Below are 26633 nucleotides of genomic sequence, written 5' to 3'. Positions count from 1 at the left end.
CCAGTGTTGGTTTTATGTTAAGCTAGGAACTCGACTGTAGTTTTATTAACGACACGTTTATGAACAATCAAATGGTCCTCGTAAACATTTATTGAAGGACATAAAAACATGCACTGACACTTGTCGAATATAGCCGCTGTAGTTGGCCAAGTTTCAAGCATCGTAGTAGTAACTCTGTCCTCTATCTATCCAAACATCATTTGGGGGGGAAAAAATATCCCAATTCTGCTTCTTTGTTGTCTGTGCAAACTTTTCTCTTGTACATACATTTTGGTGCAATGGTAGTAGGATAGAATGTACAATATTATCTATGCAGGCAGCTCATAAAATAAAATCAAGTAAACTATATTTTCTCCAAATGAAAAGATAAATACGGTTATACAATGAAAAACGCAGAATAATTCAAAGCCTAATGTGTTAGAGAGTGAGTTTAATGATCCATTTTACTACTGAACTAAGTCTATTCGCGCATAAAACTGGACTACGGCGACATTAGACAGAGATTGATTACATCAGCAAATAGTGCCTACGATTTCATACCTAGCCAACCCCAGCCTGTTTGACGACTAGTTTCACATATTCTACTCATTTTTGCTGCTATTTGATCAACGTCAGAACATAATACTGTTGAATTTACCTCTTATGCATCCAGGGAAAAAACATCTGAATATGATTTTATAATCCATGTCTAGTGCAATGCTATGCCAGGATAACTCGCGCATTGATCCACAGTGCAATTTTTTGGGGGGTAAATATAATCACGTGTTGCTTCGGCAGCCAATAGCAGCCGGGGAAGCTTTGAGAAATAATTACCTGCCTTGATTGTTCTATGGGTAGATACAAAAGTACACATACGCTCAAAAAAATAATCGGATGCATGTAAAATAGAGGGGCAGCATCGACATGTCGGCCACGGTTCCCTTAAGTAATTATTATGTAGATTCCTTGATAAACCACGAAAGCGAGGATGTTATTGCGGCTCGATTCTCGGGTTCTGGTTCGCACCCTACCGGCCCTCGTCCAACGTCCCTCGTATCGGAGTGTGGTGACTATCCCTCCTGCAGCTTTGCCTCTAAACCATCCGTTTTCACTACATCCTGGACCCCTGTTCACTCCCAGTCCTCAGTGGTCTACCATCCATACAGCCATCAACCTCATCTAGGAACGGACTCAAGGTATGTGCGGTCATGGCTGGAGCCGATCTCGGGGGCAATGTCCTTTCCAGGCTACCCTGCCAACGCCAGACACTATGGGCTGAAGCCCGACGCCTTCCAGGAGCATCGAGCCAGTGACTGCCTCGCCTCCAACGGACGCACCTACACGGATTATATATATTGCACCACCGCTGACATCCGAGAAAAGACCCAACCAAACATCCCTTCTCCCGAGACCGAGCCTTTGGCTTTCGGGAAGCATAAAGACGAGAAGCCAGAATTAGACCCGAGTAAGTTCGAGCCCCTTGTTCAAAACCGGGAATGTGAGTAGTTTGGAAGAGATTCTGTCTGTGTTCATTTAATTTGGTTTAGAGCTAGACCATAGCGTCTCTCTGCCACAATGTCATCCCCCTTTCTTTCCTCGACTGAATCTACTCGGCTAGGGGGGCTACCTTGAGGGACTGTAAAGAGACAAACGCTAGTTGGATTGGGCTATAAAACGACGAGCGGGTTATAAAATAGGGGACTACTCGAAAAACCTATGGACGTTGTAAATTTGAGGGACTCTGCAACATGCCCGCATCTCAGCAAATCTGTTTTAGATGCCAAATACTTTTTGCCCGAGAATTGGGACTGTCAATATTAATAATCATGATAAACCATGTTGTATGGCCACTATGGTTTACGATGCTAGTAGACTATGCCACTATATCCCCCATAGTCTACTAGTAAATAAACTACAATTATATTTTAAAGAGATATTATGTTGCTATGTCAAGTATATCCAGTAAAACTGGATCCTCCCTAGAAAAACACCAAAGAGAAACCCTGATAAGGAACTACAGTAGCATGGCAACACATGAACACGCGGTGTAGCGTAAGTGTATGTTGTCATCCTACATAATCTTTTTCCATTCCAAACCAAATGTCGATATAACTCCAACAGTTGAGGAATGTTTGCAACATATTCGAGGGACTTTCACTGGATGTAAGGCTTGAAATACAGGCCGTTTTTATGGGCCTATAAAGCGAATAGGCATTGAGTATTTTACGACGGCATTTCTCAGAAGTCCAAGAAAAGGAAAAGCTGGAAGAGCAACACTAAATGTTCTAAAGTTAAAAGATACATTTGACGTTTGTTTCCTACGGCATTATATTTACTAATCCATTTGAGGGACCACCACTACCTCTGAGATCTAGCATAGCTTTTGGAGACCCAAAAGTACAAGGCCTTATCATGCGTCATAGCTTCAAGTTTGATATTATTGCTGACTGATAATGTGTTATCTGTTTTTATGTGTTGATTTTCAGATAACCCAGTTGCAAACTGGATTCACGCGCGTTCAACAAGGAAGAAGCGGTGCCCTTATTCAAAATACCAGACTCTCGAACTTGAAAAGGAGTTTTTGTTCAATATGTACCTAACCAGAGACCGTCGATACGAGGTGGCAAGAGTCCTCAACCTCACGGAGAGGCAGGTCAAAATCTGGTTCCAGAACCGGCGCATGAAGATGAAGAAAATGAACAAAGAAAAAACCGACCGCAACAAAGAACAATAATAAAGGAATGGTTACAACAACGACAAAGAACAATAATAAAGGAATGGTTACAACAACGACAAAGAACAATAATAAAGGAATGGTTACAACAACGACAAAGAACAATAATAAAGGAATGGTTACAACAACGACAAAGAACAATAATAAAGGAATGGTTACAACAACGACAAAGAACAATAATAAAGGAATGGTTACAACAACGACAAAGAACAATAATAAAGGAATGGTTACAACAACGACAAAGAACAAAAACAAGAATCAGACACAGTAAAATAACCACTATTGCCATGGATAACAACAAAGATAAACCAAAATACATGACGCCCCTTTCTTAATGTTGGATTTTGTGTTGGATGATGTTTTTGTTTTTTTATTAACCCCACCTTCCGTGTTTGATGCTAAATATTTTTTGTTTCTCCACATGCACCTTTCCCTGTCCAGGTTTAAAATAACCTTTAAGGAAAGAAAACATTTGCACTTGTGAAGATACCTGTAGGCCTCTATGTTTATTTACATAAGGAACATTTTAAACATTAAACATATTTTGAACAAATGTATAACTGTCCCAAAGTATAAGGAATGGAACACTGGAATTATTTTAATTTCTACCCTCCATAATTTATGACGTCCGTGCGAATATTCCTTACATGTTTGTTTCTTGTGAATGTTATGCAGGTGTTGTGGCATATTTTGTACAGAAAGAGAACATCTGCCCTCTTAACAAATGTATGTCTGTCTTGTGTATATGTGGTAACGTATCCGTTCGGTGTACTTATTTGTGCGTTTCGTATTATTTTGATTGTATAGACAACACGTGCCATTCATTATAGAAAGTGTAGATATAGACCTACTCAAATATAAAGATGATCATGAGGCTCTTGTGTTTTCTGTATTTTCAAGCAATCTCTTAACAAAACAGACGTAGATATGCATAGAATCTTACTACCCGTGCAAACCAATGTAAAACAAAATATTGCGACGTAGAGCACACATTTGAGGCGCTTCAAATAGACCAAGCCAGTGTATTAATGATGCCAACACAAATGCACACAAACCAGATTGCTGTTAACCTGGAGAGAAACAGCTCTAATACCTTAAATAGTCGAATTTCCCCGCAAGTGGAATATTGGAAGCAGATGGAACGTTTCCTAATCTTCTGTTAGCATTTCCAGGCTAGGCAGACTCTTAGGGCTACCACGCGCGCCCGTAAATGGGTGATTATTTCGAGTATGCCAACACCACAATGATGTAACTAAATATGATTTAACGAAACATTTGTGTACTCCTTTTATATGGTGTTGTGACACAAATTTGAATGCATTAATATATGTTTACAAGTCCACTAGGTATGCACAGGCCACCACAAGTATCCACAAACAACCACATTTAAACCACATTTAGGTCTAATTGTAAACATCCAAAACATATAAATCAACATTTAGTAGTCAAATGTTTTATAGAACAAATTAGATACCGTCATTACTCATAACTTGGAAAAAAATATATACACTTATTTCGTGATAAAAATGGCAGACAAACAACCGAAATGTGGTTGTCAACTTCATATGCAAATTTGACAAATAAACCTGTGTGTCATCACAGACCTAACATATCTGTGTCACTTGAAATACTTTTTCAAAGCCGGAATACTAACAGCTGCTGGTTAAGATACTATGATATTTTTAACCTTTAATAATTTGGCACATTTTCTAAATTGAATAAGGCCCTATACCGTTACGTGTGTGTAAAGCTAAGGGAAGAGTTTAGTGCCTGTAAGAATCGTTCGACTGGAATCCTGGATTAAAGCTATAACCTAAACCTTCTTTCAGTCAACTTGCTAATTTGAAAAATAAATATTTTTACCTCAACTAAATTACAGTTAGAAACACATTTCGAGACATTGGACCTATTTGAAAGGTAACGAAATGAAAATCTTCTAACGTGAAAATAAATTCCCATGTCTGGCATTTGTTTACTGGGTCTTGGCCTAAATTGCCTTTTTGTGGTGTCGAACAATACGGACAGGATGCTGTCATTTCAAAGCCCAATCCAGTGCATTTCCGCACAGGACAAAAATGCTGCGTTTTACAGCTCTGCTAGAACCCAGTTGCTTGTCTCAAATGCAGACGAACAAAGCAAACCCGACTAACTGGCTAGACGTCTGGGCTAAATTACTTTATGGTTTTAATGGTGGGACGGTGGGTGATGTTGGGCTCGTTCAAAGGGGGCTTGCTGCAGCTAGTTTGTCTGTTGGGCCCACCGCAAACATGCCGCTGCCTTTAAAACAAATGTTTTATTTAACCAGGCAAGTCAGTTAAGAACAAATTATTATTTACAATGACGGCCTATTGGGGAACAGTGGGTTTACGGCCTTGTTCAGGAGCAGAACGACAGTTTTTTTTACCTTGTCAGCTTGGGAATTCAATCCAGCAACCTTTTAGTTACTGGCCCAACGCTCTAACTACTAGGCTACATTTGCCAAACTCTAAGGGCAGCTCCCTCTCTGAGCAGGTCAGAGTAGACATAGGCTATCTGACCGCAAGAAGAAACCAACGTCAAAAGCAGCATATTCGCATTGGACAATGTACATGTATCTATAGTGGTTAGCAGACAACCCATAGGATAGTATCATGAAAATAAACAAATATCCTGAGTCTACTGAAATAAAAGCAGACGCTACACGTAGGAAGCCTACTAATATAGTTTATTTGACGGATCGTGAAATACATATTCAACACATTTGTTATGTCGTCTACTGCATTTCCCCCCTCGTGTAATATATGTGGGTTTGATAAAACCATGCATGGTGCAGTTGAATGTTGGTGATCGACCTTAACACTAGATGACGCTGTTGACCGACTCTTTGGGCCTGTACCGCTAGTGCTTCCGTGCTGTGGATTTGCGTGGTGCAAAAACAGGGAGAAGGCTAGGCGTATGTCTGTAGGTCTACTGATGAAATAAATGCTGCTTCGATCGTTCATCACATTTTTAAGAAAAAATGTTGTGATATAATTGACTGTCTCACTTGTAGGACTGGGTACAGGAGACATAGATTATGCCTGTTGAGCCTTTCATGCGCTTGTGTTGTGTGTATAGCCTAATAATTGTAGGCTATTTCTAGGATAGGTCTATTTTGCATTTGTACATTCCTTTACCTAAATGTTCCATTTCCACATTTTATGACCTTTACATTAGTAGAACATTAGCCTCGTATTTGTTAACACACTAAAGCTGTTTTGTATACATGTTATGGATTCATTATTCATGATTGTAAACTATTAACAACTGCTAGCAAATCGATTAGGTTGATTCTGTATATGTGCACCAACATTGATGCTCAATTAACATTTGGACTAACATTTTGAAAACATCACACTTTTCAAGTTAAGCGCAATTTAAATCACTTCTTTGTCTCTTCTTTTACGCCAGTGGTGTGGCCTAGTTTTCCTGTGGAGAGGCGTGGACCGTGCACCATAAACGTGTAATAGTCACCATATATATACTTAATAGAATATGACACATTTCCATATCAAACCACTTTAAGAAGAAAACATCTTCAAAGTCAAATGAACAAATAAAGAAAGTATTTATTTCAATGTATTGACAAATAACACTAAAGGCTTCAATAATCAATTACCCTAATACAAATTTTAACATTAATACTAGATCCTAATAATAATATTATAATACTAGAAGAATAATTATTGTAATAATAATGTTATTATTAGCAATTATAGGCCTACCTCAGAAGCAGTATTATAATAGTAGCCTAGTATAGTGAGGTTTTTATAGTTATCCTCTATGTCTTTGTTGTTGAAATATGTCTATAACAGCAGCTCAAATTTCCAGGACGGTAAAATTGCAACAAAGACCAGCAATCAGCATATTTATAGACTGTACGACAAGTCTATAAATTTTCTCTGTGCCTTTCCTATTTTACGATCATTTGTAAAAATCGTCAGTAACACCACAAAGCCCACATGAGCGCATTCAGGGAGGGACTTTGCTGCAACTCTAGACACAACTGAAATAAATATTGTACCAGCAATATGTACGCAGAAATAACGAGACATCTAATGCAAGCGGCATATTTACTACATCTACTCATAGGTTTAACAGGGTCAGTACAGTGAGTCGGGTATTCACAACAGGTCGTGTTTATATTTGAGCGTAACGGTGTTTCACCGCCTTCTGTAGTTGAAGTGCGCGAGAGACATGGGAAATCGCGTAGACCTATATATATCTCAAGTATGAACACGTAGCATGGGCTAATGTTGAGCAACAAGGGTTAGATATTTTTATATTTTTGTGATTTTGTTAAAGATGTCATTATAGCCTTATTATTGTACGCCATTATCAGTAGACTTACGCATGTTGTATATGCTAAGCCTGGTCTACTCGTTTTTAAAGTTATATAGGACTCTATGTTTAGTTTCACTGTCATAATAGCAGGCAGTATAGGGGCCGCAAGCAGTGCTATAGTGTAAGCTAAGTATTTATGGTAGTCTAGGCTAACAGCATCCAATTTAAACCTTTGTTGATATAAGGAATGGCTCAGAAACTGTAAAACATGAGGGTACACATGAGGACTTTATGAACAAAGCCTTTTTATTCTATTCGTTAGGCTATACGTGTGTACTTCTATGTATCACGTAAGCACCGTGTAAGAGTAATATGACCACAACGATATTTTGATTTGATAATTTTCACATCTTATGCATCAATTTGAACTCCTCTATCTAATAGAATGGTTAGGGCATGTTGCCTCTTAAGGGGTATGTAGCCTACCCGCTGACAGCTTGTAGAAAAATTAAGGGAGGGGGGGGTGATTGGTGTTGGGAGGGGAAATTGTGGTGGGGGTGGTTGGGTGGGAAGCAACAAAAAAGGAACGCTCGTGACTCTGTCCGCGGAGCAAGCCAGCTTGAACCTCAATGCATCCAAAGCACACACCATGAGCCGGATTTGAGGCTGAAAAATAGAAGATACTGGAGATAGTGAGAGAGACTCGAAGAGAAGAGTGTTGGAGCGCAAGAGAGCTGCCTGAGACTGTCTAAGGGGGCAGCGTTTCTCCATCTAGTTCCGGTTTGTCAGTCTGCGCTGTGTGCGACTGGGAACCTAAACAAAAGGCTGCCACAATCCAAAAGGGGATATTCTACAACGAAGAAACCTCGTCTGTGGTTTAATGCAAACTAAACAATGAGCTCATATTTTGTTAACCCTCTTTTCTCCAAATACAAAGGCTGTGAATCACTGGAGCCAACTTACTACGACTGCAGGTTCCCACAAAGCGTTGCCCGTAGCCACACGCTGGTCTACGGACCCGGGGCAGCTGCATCGGGCTTTCAACAGCCGTCCCATCATGTCCAGGATTTTTTCCACCATGGGACCACGGGGATCTCCAACCCTGCATACCAACAGAACCCCTGCGCACTGGCTTGCCATGGAGACGCAACGAAATTTTATGGATATGAAGCTCTTCCGAGACAACCGCTTTATGGTACCCAGCAAGAGCCAAGCCTCGCGCAATACCCAGACTGTAAATCGTCTAACGGCTCTAACCCCGGAGAAGGACAAGGCCATTTAAATCAGAACTCGTCTCCCACTCTTATGTTTCCTTGGATGAGACCCCACGGTTAGAATTATTTTGTGTTCTTTTTTTTATATAGCTATAAATGTGTGTGTGTGTGTGTGTGTGTGTGTGTGTGTGTGTGTGTGTGTGTGTGTGTGTGTGTGTGTGTGTGTGTGTGTGTGTGTGTGTGTGTGTGTGTGTGTGTGTGTGTGTGTGTGTGTGTGTGTGTGTGTAACCTACGTGCGTAAAAACAAAATATGTAATAAGCGATGGAGGCTGTATCTACTTATTTGTTACATTTTTGTGCAACAAATATACATTTCACCCAAAGTAAGTGGATTAGGCCTATCTATAGCTCTCGCAAGTAAACACAACATTAGCACTGGATTATGTAAAGTATAACATAAACATATGACCTTCTTACAAACAACCAGGTTCTCATGTAATAATTCCCAAATAATTAACAACCAATGCTGGCTAACTTGACGAAGGTTTTGGTGATAAAGATTGTGTTTTGCTTGAGAAAAACTGAAATGACAAAAAAACCAACAGAAATCCAGTTAAAACAATGGTGATTTGAAGTACCAGAAGTACAACTAAGTGCATCCTAACTCTATTAGAAACCTACTAACCAGAATGCCCTAAAAATGTTATGACCAAATTATTACAGTAACAATAAATTACTTTAAAACAAATATGAGGTACTTTGTAATGCTGCTAACATGACTATTCTACGTTCATCCCGTTCACATGTCCTTACCTTAAACCAAGCTAATAGGCTAGTGGATGTTAAATAGTTAGAATGAAACCTTGTGGACTAGATCGTTTAGATTGTTTTTAATGTGATACTAGATAGATGTTTTTTAGGCCTAAATATACTTTCCTCCACAATCTGCAGAAGAACTTGTATCCATTGTGTGTGTGAGGTGTGTGATGTTTTGTGTGTGTTGTGTGTTCGTGCGTGAGTGTGTGTGTGTGTGTGCCTGCGTACACAGTTACCTGTTACATAATTGAAAAAGTAAATGTTAGGTTGTACTTTCTACCTCATGCACATTTCAATGGCTAAACCGACTCCAAATACAAACCATCATAGCTATTATTGTATGTCCTTTTATCTTATGCACGAAGATGATCGCATTTATTTAAGTAATCGCACTATGGGCCTCTACAGTATTTAATTGAGAGTTGTTTTTTCTTTCATCCTGAAATTTTAATGCCACCATCAAATTCATTCTTATTTACTAACCTTATTTACTATTTAATTTAAGCACCAGGGAGGCGAAATGGAAGACAAACCTACAGTCGCTACCAAACTCTTGAGCTGGAGAAGGAGTTTCTCTTCAATCCTTATCTTACACGCAAGCGGCGGATCGAGGTGTCCCATGCCCTGAGTCTCACAGAGAGGCAGGTCAAGATATGGTTTCAAAATCGACGAATGAAGTGGAAAAAAGAAAACAACAAAGACAAGTTTCCGGGACAGAGAGGAGAGGCGGATGCTGATGCCGAGCCTGAGGAGGAGGTCAACGAGGACGGTGACGGGGAAGAGGGGGAAGAGAAAGAAGTGGAAGAGAAAAAGATAGTTGATCCCAAGGAGTGATTTTATGGTCATTTATGGTTTAATGGCAGAAAAAGAGTAAAAAGAGGTCCCATATAGTAGACGGGGAGAGGAGAGAAGAAGGCAGAGAGCGTCAACTTTATGGACACGGTTTTATTAGTCAGCAAGGGAAAGGGAAAAAAGATCTTACAGATATTGCTGGCATAATCATTTATCTATTTCTCCCTCATCACGATGCTTTAGAGATACAAATGAGTTATTTTTTCGTTTTGGACGTTTCCTTACAATATGCATTTGCCAATATTACATCTGGGAAAGGTAATGGTAGCACATAGGTGATCTTTGTATGGGTTAACTTTAAACGCATGTTTAATTAACAGAGTAGGCTAGGCTAATTTTAGAATATGTTTTGTTTGGTTTATCTGACAAAAGCATAACCAAACAAATGCATATAGGAAGACAACGCAAGGTCCAACAAACCTTGGCCAATGCCAATCTAATCTTGTAAATACACAACACATTCACAATAGACATCTTTGCGAATATGTAAGCAAAACGTAACTAAAAACAATGTTCAATGTCATGACAGCAGTGTGACTTCTGAGGGATATAACATTGATTAGCAGCAGGCTCATATGTAAAACACATGTTTTAATTGTTTTTATTATACTTCATTGTCATTTGTGGTGAATGGCCAAGACAAGAATATGTGGTTCTTAGTTTTGTTAGAATTACCAGGGACATGCAATCGTTTAAAATCCTTAAGACGCTACCTAAAACAGGGAAAATTGCAATAGAGATTTCTAAATAGAGATTTCAAATGATATTGTTTTTATAGTGTTATATCAACGTTATATGATTAAATTATATATCATTTGCCCAATATATACCTATGCTTGTTTAAGACAATTTGTGAGTCTTAGGAAGACACAGTTAGCTCAAAGCCAAGTCAAAGATTTTGTCGTTCAGATTGTACCACGGCACTACCTACTAAAACAGAGCTTTGCCTTTTACTTCATTTTGTATTCAATAATAATGGCACTGCTATGTTCAGATGAAAATCTATATTTTCCCCAACAACTAAAACTGCCTATAGAAAACGCACATGACTGTGTGTGATAATAATACCTGCTACAATTGCAAGGGTTTTAAGAAGTAAGGGGTGTTCTGTTAATGTGCTGGTGATAATAGAGTAGTTTTTTGCACTGAATATAATCTTTATGTACGTCTTGTTATATTCTTGATGTTTAATAGGCTCGTTTGCTGGTGTTTCCCATGTGAACGACGGAATTGTGTGTCCCCGCCATTGTTTTTTGACATAAAAAGATGAATAAACATGATGGCTCACAATCGTTCCTCTTCTTGGCTGTAAGAACTTGTTGACTGAATGCTAAATGGCTGAGCGTGCATGTGCTAGATGACTGTTTCTCCTGTCTGTCCGCTACACAACACCGAGCAATCCCTCATGTACACTGCAACGGAAAACTCAATTACATGCTTTTTGTTTTAAATTATGAACAGTAAAATATGTTGTACTGCTGCAAACTGTAAATTATGGTACATTGTGGGGAAATGTTGTGTTCAGGAAATAATGGCTGTATTTTGAATACTACTGTAATTCCACCCCACATAACCTTTTGACCACTAGTGGGTGCATGGTAGTGTTGTTTCTGGCTCAATAGCATATTTTGAGACATGCATTGTCAGAGGCTATATTTGTTGCACACGTGAGTGAGAATGCTGTACCAACTTAGCTCCTATGTGGTTATCGTGCCCACCAACTTAAAATGTATAGGGGAAAGATTGGAGCGGCAGCAAGCCTTGAACCTTAACATTTGCCCTGTAGTCGCTGCCGGTTTATAAGCCTTTGTTAAGGTCTATAAAAGTGCATGTGATATATAAACCAAATATACATTTTTATCAACTGGGTTGTTCAAGCCAAAAATGCTGATTGGCTGACAGTCGTGGTATATCAGACCATGTACCATAGGCATGACAAAACATTTATTTTTTTCTGCTCTAATTACACTGGTAACCAGTTTGTAATAGCAATAAGGCACCTAGTGGTATATGGCCAATATAGCACAAAACACAAATAGGGCTGTATCCAGGCACTCCGTGTTTGGTCTTGCATAAGAGCAGCCCTTGGCCGTAGTATATTGGCTAGACACCACACCACCTTTGGCCATATTGCTTAAATATGCTGCAATGTTAGTAAACACGTTACCTAGCAGCCAACCTGCTTGCACCAATCCCTCGCAATTACAGTAAAATAATGTGAAATACAAACTCCTCCCCTCAATTTCATTCATTCCGATTATGGTAGCCTCGACTTTTTTACAGTATAATGCAGTCAATTGTATTGTATTGTAGTATGTGTCGTTGCACAGTACTTGCTTTGATACCATGTTTATATTACAGTAAGTGTAATATGACATGCAGAATTTTACAAGCCACCGAGGTGCCTGTAAGCTACTGTCAAAATCACAGTAACCCCATTTACAGTGTAGGCTACAGAGCAGACAAGGGCTGCACACCCGATTCTACTAATTAGCTGCTCAACAAGACCTTAACTAGCAGGATCAGATATGCTAAATTAGGGTTGGACTGAAAACCTACAGGGCAGTAGACCTCCAGGAAGAGGGTTGGGCTGAAAACCTACAGGGCAGTAGACCTCCAGGAAGAGGGTTGGGCTGAAAACCTACAGGGCAGTAGACCTCCAGGAAGAGGGTTGGGCTGAAAAACCAGTAGACCTCCAGGGCAGTAGACCTCCAGGAAGAGGGTTGGGGACTGAAAACCTACAGGGCAGTAGACCTCCAGGAAGAGGGTTGGGCTGAAAACCTACAGGGCAGTAGACCTCCAGGAAGAGGGTTGGAAAACCTGAAAACCTACTGAAAAGGGCAGTAGACCTCCAGGAAGAGGGTGGCTGAAAACCTACAGGGCAGTAGACCTCCAGGAAGAGGGTTGGACTGAAAACCTACAGGGCAGTAGACCTCCAGGAAGAGGGTTGGGCTGAAAACCTACAGGGCAGTAGACCTCCAGGAAGAGGGTTGGGCTGAAAACCTACAGGGCAGTAGACCTCCAGGAAGAGGGTTGGACTGAAAACCTACAGGGCAGTAGACCTCCAGGAAGAGGGTTGGACTGAAAACCTACAGGGCAGTAGACCTCCAGGAAGAGGGTTGGGCAGCCCTGGACTAGACAATACCCTCAAAACATTTTAAAGGAATGGCACACTGTTGATTATTATTGTGCCAATACCCATTAGACTACACTATAAAAAGTAACTGTCCAACTCATTAAAGAAATTGAGTAGTGGCTACTCAAACATCTCCAACAGTCAGTAGAACTCAAATCATAAAAGTCGTACTAACTCAGATGTCAACAAGATTTCTTATCACTTCATGTTTTTGAGTACAGTTAACAAATATTAGGTTATTGAGTAAGTATAACTTCATTTATTTGTGTTTCGCTAATCTAAAGTGATTGAGATTTTACAAGTCATAATTATTTCATATTTTAAAGTAAATCTAATGTTTATTAAATCAGTCGCTCTTGCTTGATTCTATTATGTTTTGCATCTGTACTTAAATTAATAAAGTAAGAGTCAAACACATTGATATTTGAGTAAAAAACACTTCTGTGTTGTGCTGATATAGAATTATTACGTATTTGCAAGTTATGAATATACTAGTGCTACGTGGTTAATGTATATATGTTTTTATTTATGATACTTTCACACAATGTTTTATGCATGTTTAAAGAAAGAAATGTATATTTCTAAAATAGTATTAAGCATATGTTATGCTACAAGTTGTAATTGATCATGATTAATAGATATCAAAACCGTCAGGCAAATTGATGTTGAATAACGAGACAAGTCATTCCCACCATCAACAAGGTGTGTAGTACCACTCTTAATGATAGAGGCTAATGCAGCTTCCTGTAATGATTTCGTCCTCTCTCCAGTTACTGCTAGAGGAATGAGCACTGTGCTCAACAATGCCTGCTATAAAGTGGAATAAAATGACAAATGGTCAAATACATAAAATAATGTTAAACATTAAGACACGACCACTGAAAATGACTAATCAGAACTTAAAAGGAGAACCAAAACACTTCATTACTTAAGTATTGAACACTGAAATACGTTCAGTTCAGCGGAGGCTGCTGAGGGGAGGACAGCTCATAATAATAGCTGAAATGGAGTAAATGGAATGGCATCAAACACATGGAAACCATGTTTCATGTATTTAATACCATTCCACTGATTCCGTCCCAGCCATTACTATGAGCCCATTCTCCCCAATTAAGATGCAACCAACCTCCTGTGTTTGAGTTGGGTTTCTCAAATGATTCTTGGCAACAGGTTTCCACGACAACGGAAAATTGTTAGCAAAACGAATGACTTTTTACAGTGGAGCTCTGATGCAATATTGCCACTTAACTTGAAGTTGTACTCGTAGCCTGCATATTTCTCCATAGTCCACTTTGACGGCCAGAAGCTTCTCAGTGTCACAGCCCCTTGACTTATTTCACATTTTGTTGTGTTAAATCCGCATTAGGGCAATTATTTTGAGATACTAGCTCTATCGTTGACTGTGTCTCCAAGAGACCGATAGAACAATTCTCATTGTACATGGTACTGGAAAACTATCGCTCAAAACATATCGAGCCACAGAGTGTTTGTCTATTGGTAATATGAGTGATGGATTTCTAACTCTGTATGAAATGATTTATTACACCTACTGGTCATTTCAATGTATATGGTGATAAAAGTGTTACTAGATGTAACTGCAGAGTCATTATATCAATAACTAATATGGTTCAGACTTCCCTGTTCACATTACACAGTGGAACAGGTCAAGTGTAGCCCTATTTTGTTGTGTTACAGCCTGAATTGACAATTTATTATATTGAGATTGTGTGTCACTGGCCTACACACAATACACCATAATGTCTAAGTGGAATTACGTTTTAAGACATTTTTACAAATTAATTAAAAATGAAAAGCTGGGGCACCTATAGCTAGATGGGTAAAACAAATATACATACATGTATTTGCCTTTGAGCATGGTGATGTTATTAAATAAATGTTGAATGGTGTATCAATACATCCAGTCACTACAAAGATACATGCAGTCATCGTTCCTGACCCAGTTGCTGAAGAGGAAGGAAACCTCTCAGTGATTTCACCATGAGGCCAATGGTGACTTTAAAACAATTACAGTTTAATGGCTGTGATAGGAGAAAACTGAGGATGGATCCACAACATTGTACTTACTCCATGATGGGGATCCTGAGTGGTGCAGCTGTCTAAGGCACTGCATCTTAGTGCTAGAGGCATTACTACAGACCCTGGTTCAATTCCAGGCTGTGATTGGGAGTCCCATAGGGTGGTGCACAATTAGCCCAGCATCATCTGGGGTTAGGGTTTGGTTGGGTAGGCTGTCATTGTAAATACGAATTAGTTCTTAACTGGCTTGCCTAGTTAAATAAAGGTTCAAACAACAAACATAAATAACAGAATGAAAAGAAGGAAGCCTGTACAGAATAAATATATTTGAAAACATGCATCCTGTTCGAAATAAGGTGCAAAATAAAAACTGCCAAATATTTGTGAAAGAAATGAACTTCATGTCCTGAATACAACGTGTTATGTTTAGGGCATATCCAACAACACATCACTGAGTACCACTCTTCATATTTTCAATCATGGTGGTGGCTGCATCATGTTGTGGGTATGCTTGTCGTCAGCAAGGACTACAGAGTTTTATTTAGGATAAAAAGAAATGGAATAGAGCTAAGCAGAGGAGGAAAACCTGGTTCAATCTGCTTTCCAACAGACACTGGGAGACAAATGTACCTTTCAGCAGGACAATAACTGAAAACACAAGGTCAAATAGACACCGGAGTTGCTTACCAAGACGACATTGAATGTTCTTGAGTGGCTTACTTACAGTTTTGACTTAAATTGGTCTGAAAGTCTATGGCAAGGCTTGAAAATATCTGTCTAGCAATGATCAACAAACAACTTGACAGAGGTTGAAAATGTTAAAAAATAATGTGAAAATGTTGCACAATCCAGGTGTGCAAAGCTCTTAGAGACTTATCCAGAAAGACACAGCTGTGATCGCTGACAAAGGCGATTTTAACATGTAGTGACTCAACCCTTTAGTGTTTATTTGTCATTATTATTATATTTTTTAAAATGTATTTTTTACAAATGTTAGTATTTTTCTTCCACTTTGAAATGATTTAGTATTCTGTGAACATCCTTGACAAAACAAGACAAATCAATTTAATCCCACCTTGTAACACAACAAAATGTGGAAAAGTCAAGGGGTGTGAATACTTTCTGAATGCATCAAAAAAGGGTTCCACTATGTTTACAACCCTTTTATGGCTTTATAGAACCCTTTTTATGGTTCTTTATAGAACCTTTATGGATAATGCTTTCTCAATCTCAACGTTTCTTTGTAGAACCATGCTGGGTCTGGTTTAATAGATATATTATATTGTTTAAATTCCATAGGTTCATTATTGTGTTTATTAACAAGTTGAATCAGGTGTGCTAGCTCTGGAACAGCTGGAGGTCCTTAAGGAGAGAACTAGGAACTACTGACTAGTCAACTGTTCTCAATATACACAAGACCATACTTTCACAACACACCGTCACTGGCCTCAGTCATATCAAATATGGAACAGCGCAACACAACAGATTGGATTAACTGCAATCGCCCCCACATTTTAATTATCACTTAAAGATTAGAAAAACACTTTTTTGAAATGCAAAGAACCATTGAAGGGCTCTAAGTGTTCTTTGGGTCAGTATGGTTCCACATAGAACCATCACCCTTCCTAAAGAACCCTTGAGGGACCCTCATTTTTTTGCGTGTAAGGTGACCAATGTATTTGTATACATTCATACATAACTTAAAATAAAATAAAAACACTTAATGCACTCTGCACTTGACAGTATCACTGATTTATTGAGGTTAAATATTGGCCATGGCCTCAAAGCCTTCTTCAGAGCATTCATATACATAAACATTAAATACATTTATACATACATACCTCCACATGCATAAACATTCATTGAAGTTGCAGGAAATGTATCACCTCTCACCACCCTCAAAAGAGGTAAGGTTTACAGACTGCTCCTCACCATACTGTTAATCATAATTATGATGGCTGCAGGCTGATTTCCCAGAGACAGCAGTGACTTACTTTAGATTTATGTGTGAACACGTGTGGAACATTGGAATTTAGATGTTATCAATCATAACTTTTAAATATGGACTTAAGACAAGCCCCAGTCTTCTGCATTTGGACCATTGAGTATGGTTCTATGAATACATGGACTGAAGGTCCAACAGTGGAGAAAGCAATGGTTCAGCCCATAGAATCAGAGAAAATAATAGTCCTTCTATATTGCTTCATCAGAGAAAGCCTTTCTTATTTTTTTCTGTTCCAATCCTCCCAAAGACAAACACACTGCACATTGGGAGGAGCACAGGGTCAGCTGCAGTGTAGCATGCCAGGAGTTAGCTAGGGGTTAAGTGTCTTGCTCAAGGGCACAAAGGCAGCCAATTGTAGCTTGGTTCTGAAACTAGCAGCCCTCCAGTTGTGGGTTAGTCTCTTCTATTGCCTGGCCCGGGATTCGAACCTTTGGGATAACATAATTGTTTATGCATGGGTGAATGGATCATATAAAACTGCAGTGTTGGAGACAACAACATCAGAAGGAGTCTGTTTATTCTTGAGAGATTAGAGCTCCCACATCTTGAATAGAAATGTGTTTATGAACCAATCTGGTAATGTTATATTGTTATTTAGGAAACAAGTGTGTCATACCTTTGCTTTCTACTGTTTGATCAAATGTTCTCAGAGAAAGATACAAATCCCCGTAAAACAAGGCCTATTCCACAGGGATTAGTTTTGAGCCCGGGGTTGAGGCCCATTGCTATTCTGCACACCCTATTGTAGGACTTGAACTGTGTGCCACTGTACAGCTTTGGTAGTGTATGGAGATGTACAGGAATCACCCTTATCAGAATGTGTTTGCCGTTTTCTTTTCATAACAGGAGTACTGCTATAAGATGTGTTTTGGGGCATCTCGAGCAACCTGGCTATCTCGAACCATTTATTTATTTAACCTTTATTTAACTAGGCAAGTTAGTTAAGAACAAATTCTTATTTACAATGACGGCCTAAATTTTATAACCAGTTACTACATGGAAATCAACCTCAATATATACCATCATAACTAGTCACATACTAAAAATAAATATTGTTTAACTTAATTAATTGCAGCAATATGCATCACCTCAATAAAAATTGAATGTAAACATGTAAACAACAGTAGTCCAAAACACAAATTATATTCAGACATTATCCCAAAATGTCATTCAAAATGCATTTTAAACATTCAAAACTGATACTTCACGATGTATTTTCTGCGTTGATATGTTTCTGTAAATCGAAAACAAAAGAAGAATGAGGAGGATAATATTTTAAAGGCATATAGCCTATTTTCTAAAGCCTACTACTATAAGATACCTACTTAATAAGTTATTGCACAACTTGTTTTTCTCAAATAAAATAATGCTCTCGAATGAAACGGCTATTCAATAAAAATTCAGGAACTTACATGAATGCACATTGTAAAATGTAGTTCAAATCTTCTCGGTTGTCATTCCAAAAGTAGCACAAAAAATATAGGCCTATCAGTGTTTTCATTTTTTTTCGTATCCTACTGATAAATGACTTGGCATTAGGTAAGGTTATTTCTTTTAAAACTATTATTGCATGCTTGTAGCGTATTGAAAATACAGGAAGCTTCCGTGCAATGAACAATTATCCGTAAGAATTGTCTGACCGTCGGGCTTTTGTGTGTATACTTTTAACAGATTCCTGTTTAGGTTTAGTCTACTTGCCATAAACTTTAATAGTGCTATAAATGGGGCTAGCTATATCCGGAAACACGGTGTTTTTCTTTTTATGGTGTGCAATGTCGACTCATCCTGCGACATGGCACATGGCCTGCACAGACAAGATGCAACTTGCCTCGGTGTATGTATATCATTTATTTATATCTTAATCATAGCTGTGGAATTTACAAAATTATCTATCTTTCTTTCTTATCTCATAGAGAGACTAATGGGTTAGCCATTTTCTATGTTAAGCGACAAGACTAGATCTATTTGAAATGCCAAGAGGATGGAAAATATTGTAGGCCTGAAAAAAATGTAATCAAATATTGTAGGCGTATAGTATACCTACTGCGAAACAAATCAAACGTGTTTCTCTCCAATATCACCGCCTGCTCTTTTGAATTATCCGAGAAATGTACTCTTCCAACTTTAAATGCCATAAGGCCTGGGCTAGATCTTCACATTACCTCATCTTTATTCGGAACCTTTCTATTTTACAGTATCCTAAAAGAGGTCTGCCTACTGACTTGTTATGCTCAAATAGGCGCATATCCCTAGTTCCGTCTGATTTTCAGATTTACACTTCACTGCAATGTTCTGTCTAACATTTTCAGCGAATAGGCCTAAATGTTTAAATTCACATGTGAAGCTTTTCCAATCTTCTATATGTTCTTGGACGGAAAGGCTAAATCAAGCTTTTGGGTGTGGGAAATATCTAACACTTACCCTATATGAAGTATTCATGAGAATATGAAAAACGAAAGGATATCATTTTCACACGTTATAGGTCTGTGTCGTTTCTCTAAATTAGGAGTATTGAAGGCCTGTGCATATAGTAGCATATCTTTGAATCGAATGAAGATTGATGAATCGAATTAATTGAACCTGAGCATAAACCTACTATATTGAAGGTGTTGATTGAGGTGCATGGCCTCAAACTATATCTACTTACCTAATAGGCTGTGTGTGTGTGTGTGTGTGTGTTTGTGCTTGTGTTTGTGAAGCTTCCAATAGTTTATTCATTGCCCATGTTCACATTGGTGGATACATTGAGATATTGATATAAAGTAGCATATTGGGGAATACTCTCACATCATTGAGGTGGAACAGGTATTTGCATTGCTTCCGTTTAGCTCTTTATTAAACTAGAAATATTAAGAAAATATTTAGGTCTATAGAACTTTATCCTCAAGAAGGAGAAAAATACTAGGATGTCCAATACATTCCTAGTTGTTTTGGGGATACATTTACAGCTGAGTAATCAACGTTTACGACTGAATCCATTCTGGGATTGGTTGCAGCGAGCCACGTGGCACACCCGCTCCGTGAACATGAACTTTATGCTGTTCTCTATTCCTCGGATCTCACGTTATATATAAGCAGCTCTCCCAGCAGGGGCTTAGAAATTATATCGCCAATACATTATTTTCCTTCAGTATAGACTAAATAGCAGTTAAGCTTTTGGATATGGAACGCATTTGGTCTAGGCTACATTCCCTTCCCGACGTGCTCCTGCCTCGCGGTTGGAAATGGCTTCACGACAGTCACAGCCTTTACCAGCCCCTGTCTACGGTAGCCTATCCTAGAGGAACAGTAACCCAACGGTTGCACAAAGAGAGAAAGAGAAAGCAGCGGACAGTAAATTATGCTGGTTATCAAATTGTTCAATTTAGTTTTTGCTTTTCGATCCGTCGGCAGATTTGGAGACATTTGCCATGCGCGGTGTAGCGGCGTAGAGGTCCATTTGCCAGGATCACCGACATACCCTTCCACTGGATCAGTGATCCTGCGTCACGGTCACTACAAACAACTCGGAGAACGCAGATGCGGGTAAGATAGCGATTCCGTGATCCTTCCTCACTGGCTTGAATCTGGATATGAACCGTATCTGTTAGAAGGGGGCATTTGAGACGTTATGCCATTCAGGCTGTATGGTATCAGATACGTGAGGGGAAAGACATTGGATATGAATGCTATTGATGTATATTTTGCGTATTCGTGACCTGACCTGCAGGCTACTGTAACCTCAGTTGTTTCCCTATAGTAGGCAAGACTGCCTCCGCTTGTAAATGGATACTTCAGTAGTGCACTGTTCAGAAAATCAATGACGCACCGTCTAGATGTAATCATATGTTATGCTAGAGTGTGGTTTGTTTTGTCGAAGATAGCTTGCCTTGGGTGGGTAAATATTGCGAGAGGATCCACTGGGGGGACCATGTTGTTTTGTGGTAAACAGCGCTATGTTCATTTGGGGCTTGAATCTTTCTTTGCCATTCTTCCAGATTATAGAGATGACATTGAACTGTGTTTTGGACACACACACACACACACACACACACACACACACACACACACACACACACACACACACACACACACACACACACACACACACACACGACTGACTGTTGTTCACTGCTATTAACAGTGCCCCCTTGTGCCTACCGCTTCCACGGCGGGGATGAGGGGTAGTGTAGGGGGAGTAGTGGGGTATTTGGTATTGGGGGGGGTATTTTATTAGGATCCCCATTAGCTGTTGCGAATGAAGCAGCTACTCTTCCTGGGGTCTAAACAAAACATGGAACATGACATAATACAGAACATTATTAGACATGAACAGCTCAAGGACAGAACTACATCTGTTAGTCAGTCTGTAACTTATATACCACAATAGTGTGGATATAACTTCATATAGAGCTGAAATATGTGCATACCAAAATGACTGAACCTGTCACCAGCATGCACGCAGCTTGGAATATCGTATGAAATATTTCAACCGTCCCCATTTTGAAATTATGTCTGTATTGGTGGGTTGTGAGACTTGTTTTCTGTTACAATAATAAAGCTGTACACAACAACAAGGATTCAATATTTAATTATATTAACTGAAGGAACACCAGCAACAGCAAACATGGTCAAAATCATAATAACAAAAATAACAATAAATCATTATCAAAATAATCGTCATGATCACATTCCCTATAAACAATCATATGCACACACATAGGGCAGAATCCTTGCTTAAGATATCCACGCCTAACTAGCCTACAACTTGCGCGTAAATCAAATTGCTAAGGTTTACGCACGAGCTTCGTTAAGCTTCCCGCAGGAGATTTTACGCACGAGCGTCATCATTTTTGGATTACCAATAGTCTATACTGAGCTCCATAGGATATAACCCTTTACCTGTGAATAATTGGTTAAATATGATAAACACTTGTACATTAATTTGCCCTAAATACACATGGCATGCATGTGTAGTGATGGCAAAGCTACGTGATAAGAGGGGGGTTGTGTTACATACTGTGTCTTTTCTATTCATTTCTATAGCCTAAAGTAAAGCCATTATTGGGAAAAGAAGAGCATTTGATCACTTCAGATATTGTATTAGGCTAATTGAAACTAGAGCGTCAATAGACATGCTCGCAGGTGCGTTTAATTCATACTGGCACCTATCAAATGTCAGGTCATTGTGCGCGAACCTTTTTTTCCCCATGGTTTCCTATTGTGCTTGTCATGGGGGATACATCTTAGCTCTTCAGTGGGTTATCCTTGAGAGAGAGAGAGAGAGAGAGAGAGAGAGAGAGAGAGAGAGACAGAGACAGAGACAGAGACAGAGACAGAGACAGAGACAGAGACAGAGACAGAGTGAGAGAAATATCCTTCAAATAAAAAATTCATAACACAGAAGCCATACATTACTAACATGCGAACTCGTTTCCCCAACCCCTTGTAACTAACGTTACACTTCAAAATCTTACATCAACGATTGACCCAACTCACTTGTAAAAATTAAAAGAGTGTATTATATTCCAGATGTCAGTTTGCAGATATACACTGGCTTTATTAATGCAGAAAATAGTGATTTATTGTTTGTCTGTATTTGGCTGCTTTTTTAAAGGTTTATCAAAAAACCCAATGGATATCATATATTTTTATATTTAGAAAATATAGCAAATGCCTATGGAGTTATTTTTTATTGGGGATTTGAAACTTATAATAGGGCCACGCGCTGTACGATCAAAGGTTTTAATGTCTATTACGCATTGTTATTGAATCAGCAATCAAAATAGAAGATATTTGCTAATTAACATGATTTACGATGTGTTTTAGTCACCTTAAACAGCCTCATCTCTCATTAGCCTTGTGCATAACAGGCATAAAGCCTATACCCCACTGGGCTAAAACTGATTAAATCAATGTTGTTTCCACGTCATTTCAACCCCCCCCCCAAAAAATCTGCGATGACGTTGCATCAACGTGGGAAGCTAATTGGATTTGGTAAAAGGGTATTTCCTATTTTTTCTCATCCAACTTTGAACCTAAATCTAATGAAATTGTGATTTTTTGGTTGTTGAATTTACGTTAGTTGACAACTCAACCAAATGTAAATCAAAACTGGACGTTGAACTGACTTCTGTGCCCAATGGGAAGCGAGTAGACATACTCTTTATACCCAATCTCCGCAATATGTTAACATTATCTCATCAAAGTTTGTTCAGAGCTAGCAGTGAGTATTAACTCCTCATGTTACAGTAAGAGAAAGCGGATACAAAAGCATTAATGTTGCAACAGTAGGCTATTACAACCAACAAGCTCTCAGTCTCACTGCAGAAATATACGTTATTGCACTTATGTCAAATTTCGAAGTTGCTCCAAAGTCAAATTTTGAATTGTTTTTGACACCCCGGGTTGCTCCTCCAGATTACAACTACAAGTGTGTGACACCATTATTAGGCCTAATTGGACTGTTCTGGCTTGTTTCCTCATTTACTACTACTACTAAGAATGATCATTAAAATAATTATATCGTTTTGAGTAAATTATTAGTATTATTATCGGCAGCAGTAGTAGGCCTAGTAGATAATAGTGTAGTAAGCTACACGCATATAGCCTATAAAGTGCAACAGTGCAGATGTTCCTCTTCAAAGAAATACGGGCCAAACGGGCTCTTTCCTCTCTGCTTCAAAAGCACGTAATTTGTGGGCTGCCATAAACCACTTAGGCATAGGCATACAGCTCATTCTCCCAGCTCACATCACTATACCGCATACCAACAGCTCTTGTGAATTATGCAATGGAACTACCACAAACTCCAGGGTATAAAAACAAAAATCATCAGAGTTGGTTTATAAACAATTATGTAAAATACTTCGGTCATATAGGGGTAAAATGTATAGAGCCTATAAAGGGTATAAAAAGTGAAATACCGATGTATTGAGTGCAGTCATATCATTGAGGTTCGCACTCAGACATCTCCTCAGTCACAGTTGACAACACATTGAAGTACGTGATGTTGATACATTGTGAGTATTGCTGATTTCGGTCGCGCGCTCGGCTGTATGGCTCTCATCATTTGCTAGGCACCCAGACTTATGTAGCCCAAGCAGTAGTCCTATACAGTCTGCGACCATTTTGGCTTAGTTGAGTGTAGGAGGAGAATCCTAATTCTATTCACAGAATGGGGACACTATTTATGTAGACTAGTGAAATGCAAAATTGTGAGTATAACGAAAGCAACTTTAATAGAACATTTAATGGGAAGGATATAGGCATAAAGGTCTCATTTCGGAGTTATGACGCACTTTCAACTGCCTTTCATTTCCTCAAGTAGTTAACACAATAACACACATGCAATACTGTTTACAATTAGAGGTTTTTAAGATGAAATATTTCTTCTTGGTTTTCCTATTTTTTTTCTCCCTGTTTGCCAGTCTGCGGATGTCACATATGGCCACTAATCCAGTGGGAAACATTTATTGCACCACAGACTTCCTCGTCTTTGTTCTGTCCTCGCTTTTATGGCCTGTTTAGGCCAGAACAGGAGCACAGACCCACATCTGCAAGTTAAAGATTCGTTTTGTTGTAGTCTGTATAGATATCCCCTTGTCAAATACATTTGTATACATTTGTAGTTTCAATACTGTGAAATCTCAATGTATTGTCAATACTATATATTATTACTATTGATTATTGAAAAGAATTTGGAAATATCGGCAATGTTTAGCTAATATCGTTCTCTAATCAACGTTTTGTTATCGAATAGCTTGAAGGTTGTTTGAACAATCAAATGAATCAATCTGAATTGATTTACGTGCAGGTCTGTGTTGAAGCTGCAGATGGAAAAGGCTTTGCAGTAGTCTATTGTTGAATGAACTTTGCCACACACGGAGAACAAAAGACTTCAATGTGGAATATTGGTATCCTATCTGCAAGATCATAACAGTTGTGTCGAGTTTGTACCTAATTTTATCCGGGTATTCATTCAATGATGAATGACTCTTGTTAATGATAAATTACTCAATTCCCTCAGTTATGCACGAGCTCATGTCATAGGCCTACATATAACACAATTATACGTCTATTTTTGATTTGATTTGATTTATTAGGACCCCCATTAGCCGACGCCAATGGCAACATTTAGTAGTGCTGAGGTCCGACACATAACGAAAAGAACATTACAAACCTAATACTTTACAATTTACATACATATGGTGTAGAACTAAAGTACTGGGCTATTTCAAAATATACATCCTTGTTTAAGAAATAGCCTACATCATGTCACCGATACTAAAATCATATAAATATCGTCCATTTATGTAATATTTGTGTGAAGGCAACACACATAACATATATTTAAGCAATAACGCATGAGGGGTGTGGTATATGGACAATATACCACGGCCAGGGGCTATACTCACACGACGCAACGCGGAGTGCCTGAATACAGCCCTTAGCTGTACAGCCCTTAGCTGTATTCAGGGGCGGCAGGGTAGCGGCAGGGTAGCCCAGTAGTTAGAGCGTTGGACAAGTAACCGAGTTCAAACCCCCGAGCTGACAAGGTACAAATCTGTCGTTCTGCCTCTGAACAGACAGTTAACCCACTGTTCCTAGGCCGTCATTGAAAATAAGAATTTGTTGCCTAGTCAAATAAAGTTTTAAAAAAATAATAGCTGTGTGGTATGTTGGCCATATAGCACAAACTCCCCAGGTGCCTTATTGCTATTATAAACTTATTACCAACATAATTAGAACAGTAAAAAAAAAGTTTTTTATCATTCACGTGGTATATGGTCAGATATACCATAGCTTTCAGCCAATCAGCATTCAGGGCTCTAACCACCCGGTTTATAATATGCAATTTGGGACTGATATTACAGTATTTGGTGAGAGAGTATTGCGGTTAGGTGAATAAATACCTAGCTCTAAATTTCTAAGATGTGATTGTATCCGTAAAAGTGCTATGTGGGTACATCCTCTGACATAGCCTGATCAATGCTGTACTCACGGTTGATTGTTGGATTATCAGGATAGAAGGTGGAAACAGTTAATAGCGTAGTAACTTTAAATAAAAAATATTATAGTATTTTTCTTTGAGATTATAATCCAACACATTCGTTTCAGAGGCTCGAGATTTATACATAGAGTTATTTATTGGTGAGCTGGGCAATGTCAGTTGGTTTTATTGCCCATCACAGAGGAGACCCTAAACGCATTCTTAGCATCCCCGACCTTCCCCCTAACAATCGGAATGACCAGTTCAGAGCCGAGCCACGATACTTACCTACGTCATGTAATGGATTTCATACACGATGTAAATCATGGAAAGAATGTAAGAAATTCTTGCTTCAGCAAAAACACAAGAACCAACAAAGCACGCGAGTTTTATGAGAGTGCTACCGATACATAAACGTCTAAATGTACAACTCACCCTGAAATGGTGTACAGTGCTCAGGTCAAACAATTACATTATACAAATATATTTGTACATTGTACTTGTTAGTGGCATTTACAATATGCAAAATATGTGCTTGCAAACTACCTTCTCTCTCTCTCTCTCTCTCTCTCTCTCTCTCTCTCTCT

The 26633-nt window shown here is 38.8% G+C and overlaps 2 protein-coding genes across 2 annotated transcripts; both read left to right on the top strand.

Moving 5' to 3' along the window:
• The first annotated feature begins 799 nt into the window (after positions 1–799).
• On the top strand, positions 800–4323 carry LOC112235471 (homeobox protein Hox-C9). Its single transcript, XM_024403923.2, has 2 exons — positions 800–1444; positions 2466–4323. The coding sequence occupies exons 1-2, from the start codon at positions 904–906 to the stop codon at positions 2711–2713; spliced, it is 789 nt and encodes a 262-aa protein (XP_024259691.1). The 5' UTR covers positions 800–903; the 3' UTR covers positions 2714–4323.
• A 3279-nt stretch (positions 4324–7602) lies between these two features.
• Positions 7603–11187, top strand: LOC112235469 (homeobox protein Hox-C8a). Its single transcript, XM_024403921.1, has 2 exons — positions 7603–8345; positions 9551–11187. Exons 1-2 carry the CDS (start codon positions 7910–7912, stop codon positions 9877–9879), a joined length of 765 nt encoding a protein of 254 aa, XP_024259689.1. The 5' UTR covers positions 7603–7909; the 3' UTR covers positions 9880–11187.
• The last annotated feature ends 15446 nt before the right edge of the window (positions 11188–26633 follow it).

Source organism: Oncorhynchus tshawytscha, linkage group LG16 (genome assembly GCF_018296145.1).
Source record: "Oncorhynchus tshawytscha isolate Ot180627B linkage group LG16, Otsh_v2.0, whole genome shotgun sequence".
In the NCBI taxonomy this organism is placed as follows: Eukaryota; Metazoa; Chordata; class Actinopteri; order Salmoniformes; family Salmonidae; genus Oncorhynchus; species Oncorhynchus tshawytscha.
This window is presented reverse-complemented; position numbering and strand designations above follow the sequence as displayed.

Coding starts and splice junctions, on each gene's coding strand:
- LOC112235471 (XM_024403923.2), top strand. CDS start 904: ATGTCGGCCACGGTTCCCTTAAGTAATTATTATGTAGATTCCTTGATA. Junction 1,445..2,465: donor GAAGCCAGAATTAGACCCGA/GTAAGTTCGAGC, acceptor GTTGATTTTCAG/ATAACCCAGTTGCAAACTGG.
- LOC112235469 (XM_024403921.1), top strand. CDS start 7,910: ATGAGCTCATATTTTGTTAACCCTCTTTTCTCCAAATACAAAGGCTGT. Junction 8,346..9,550: donor TCCTTGGATGAGACCCCACG/GTTAGAATTATT, acceptor ATTTAATTTAAG/CACCAGGGAGGCGAAATGGA.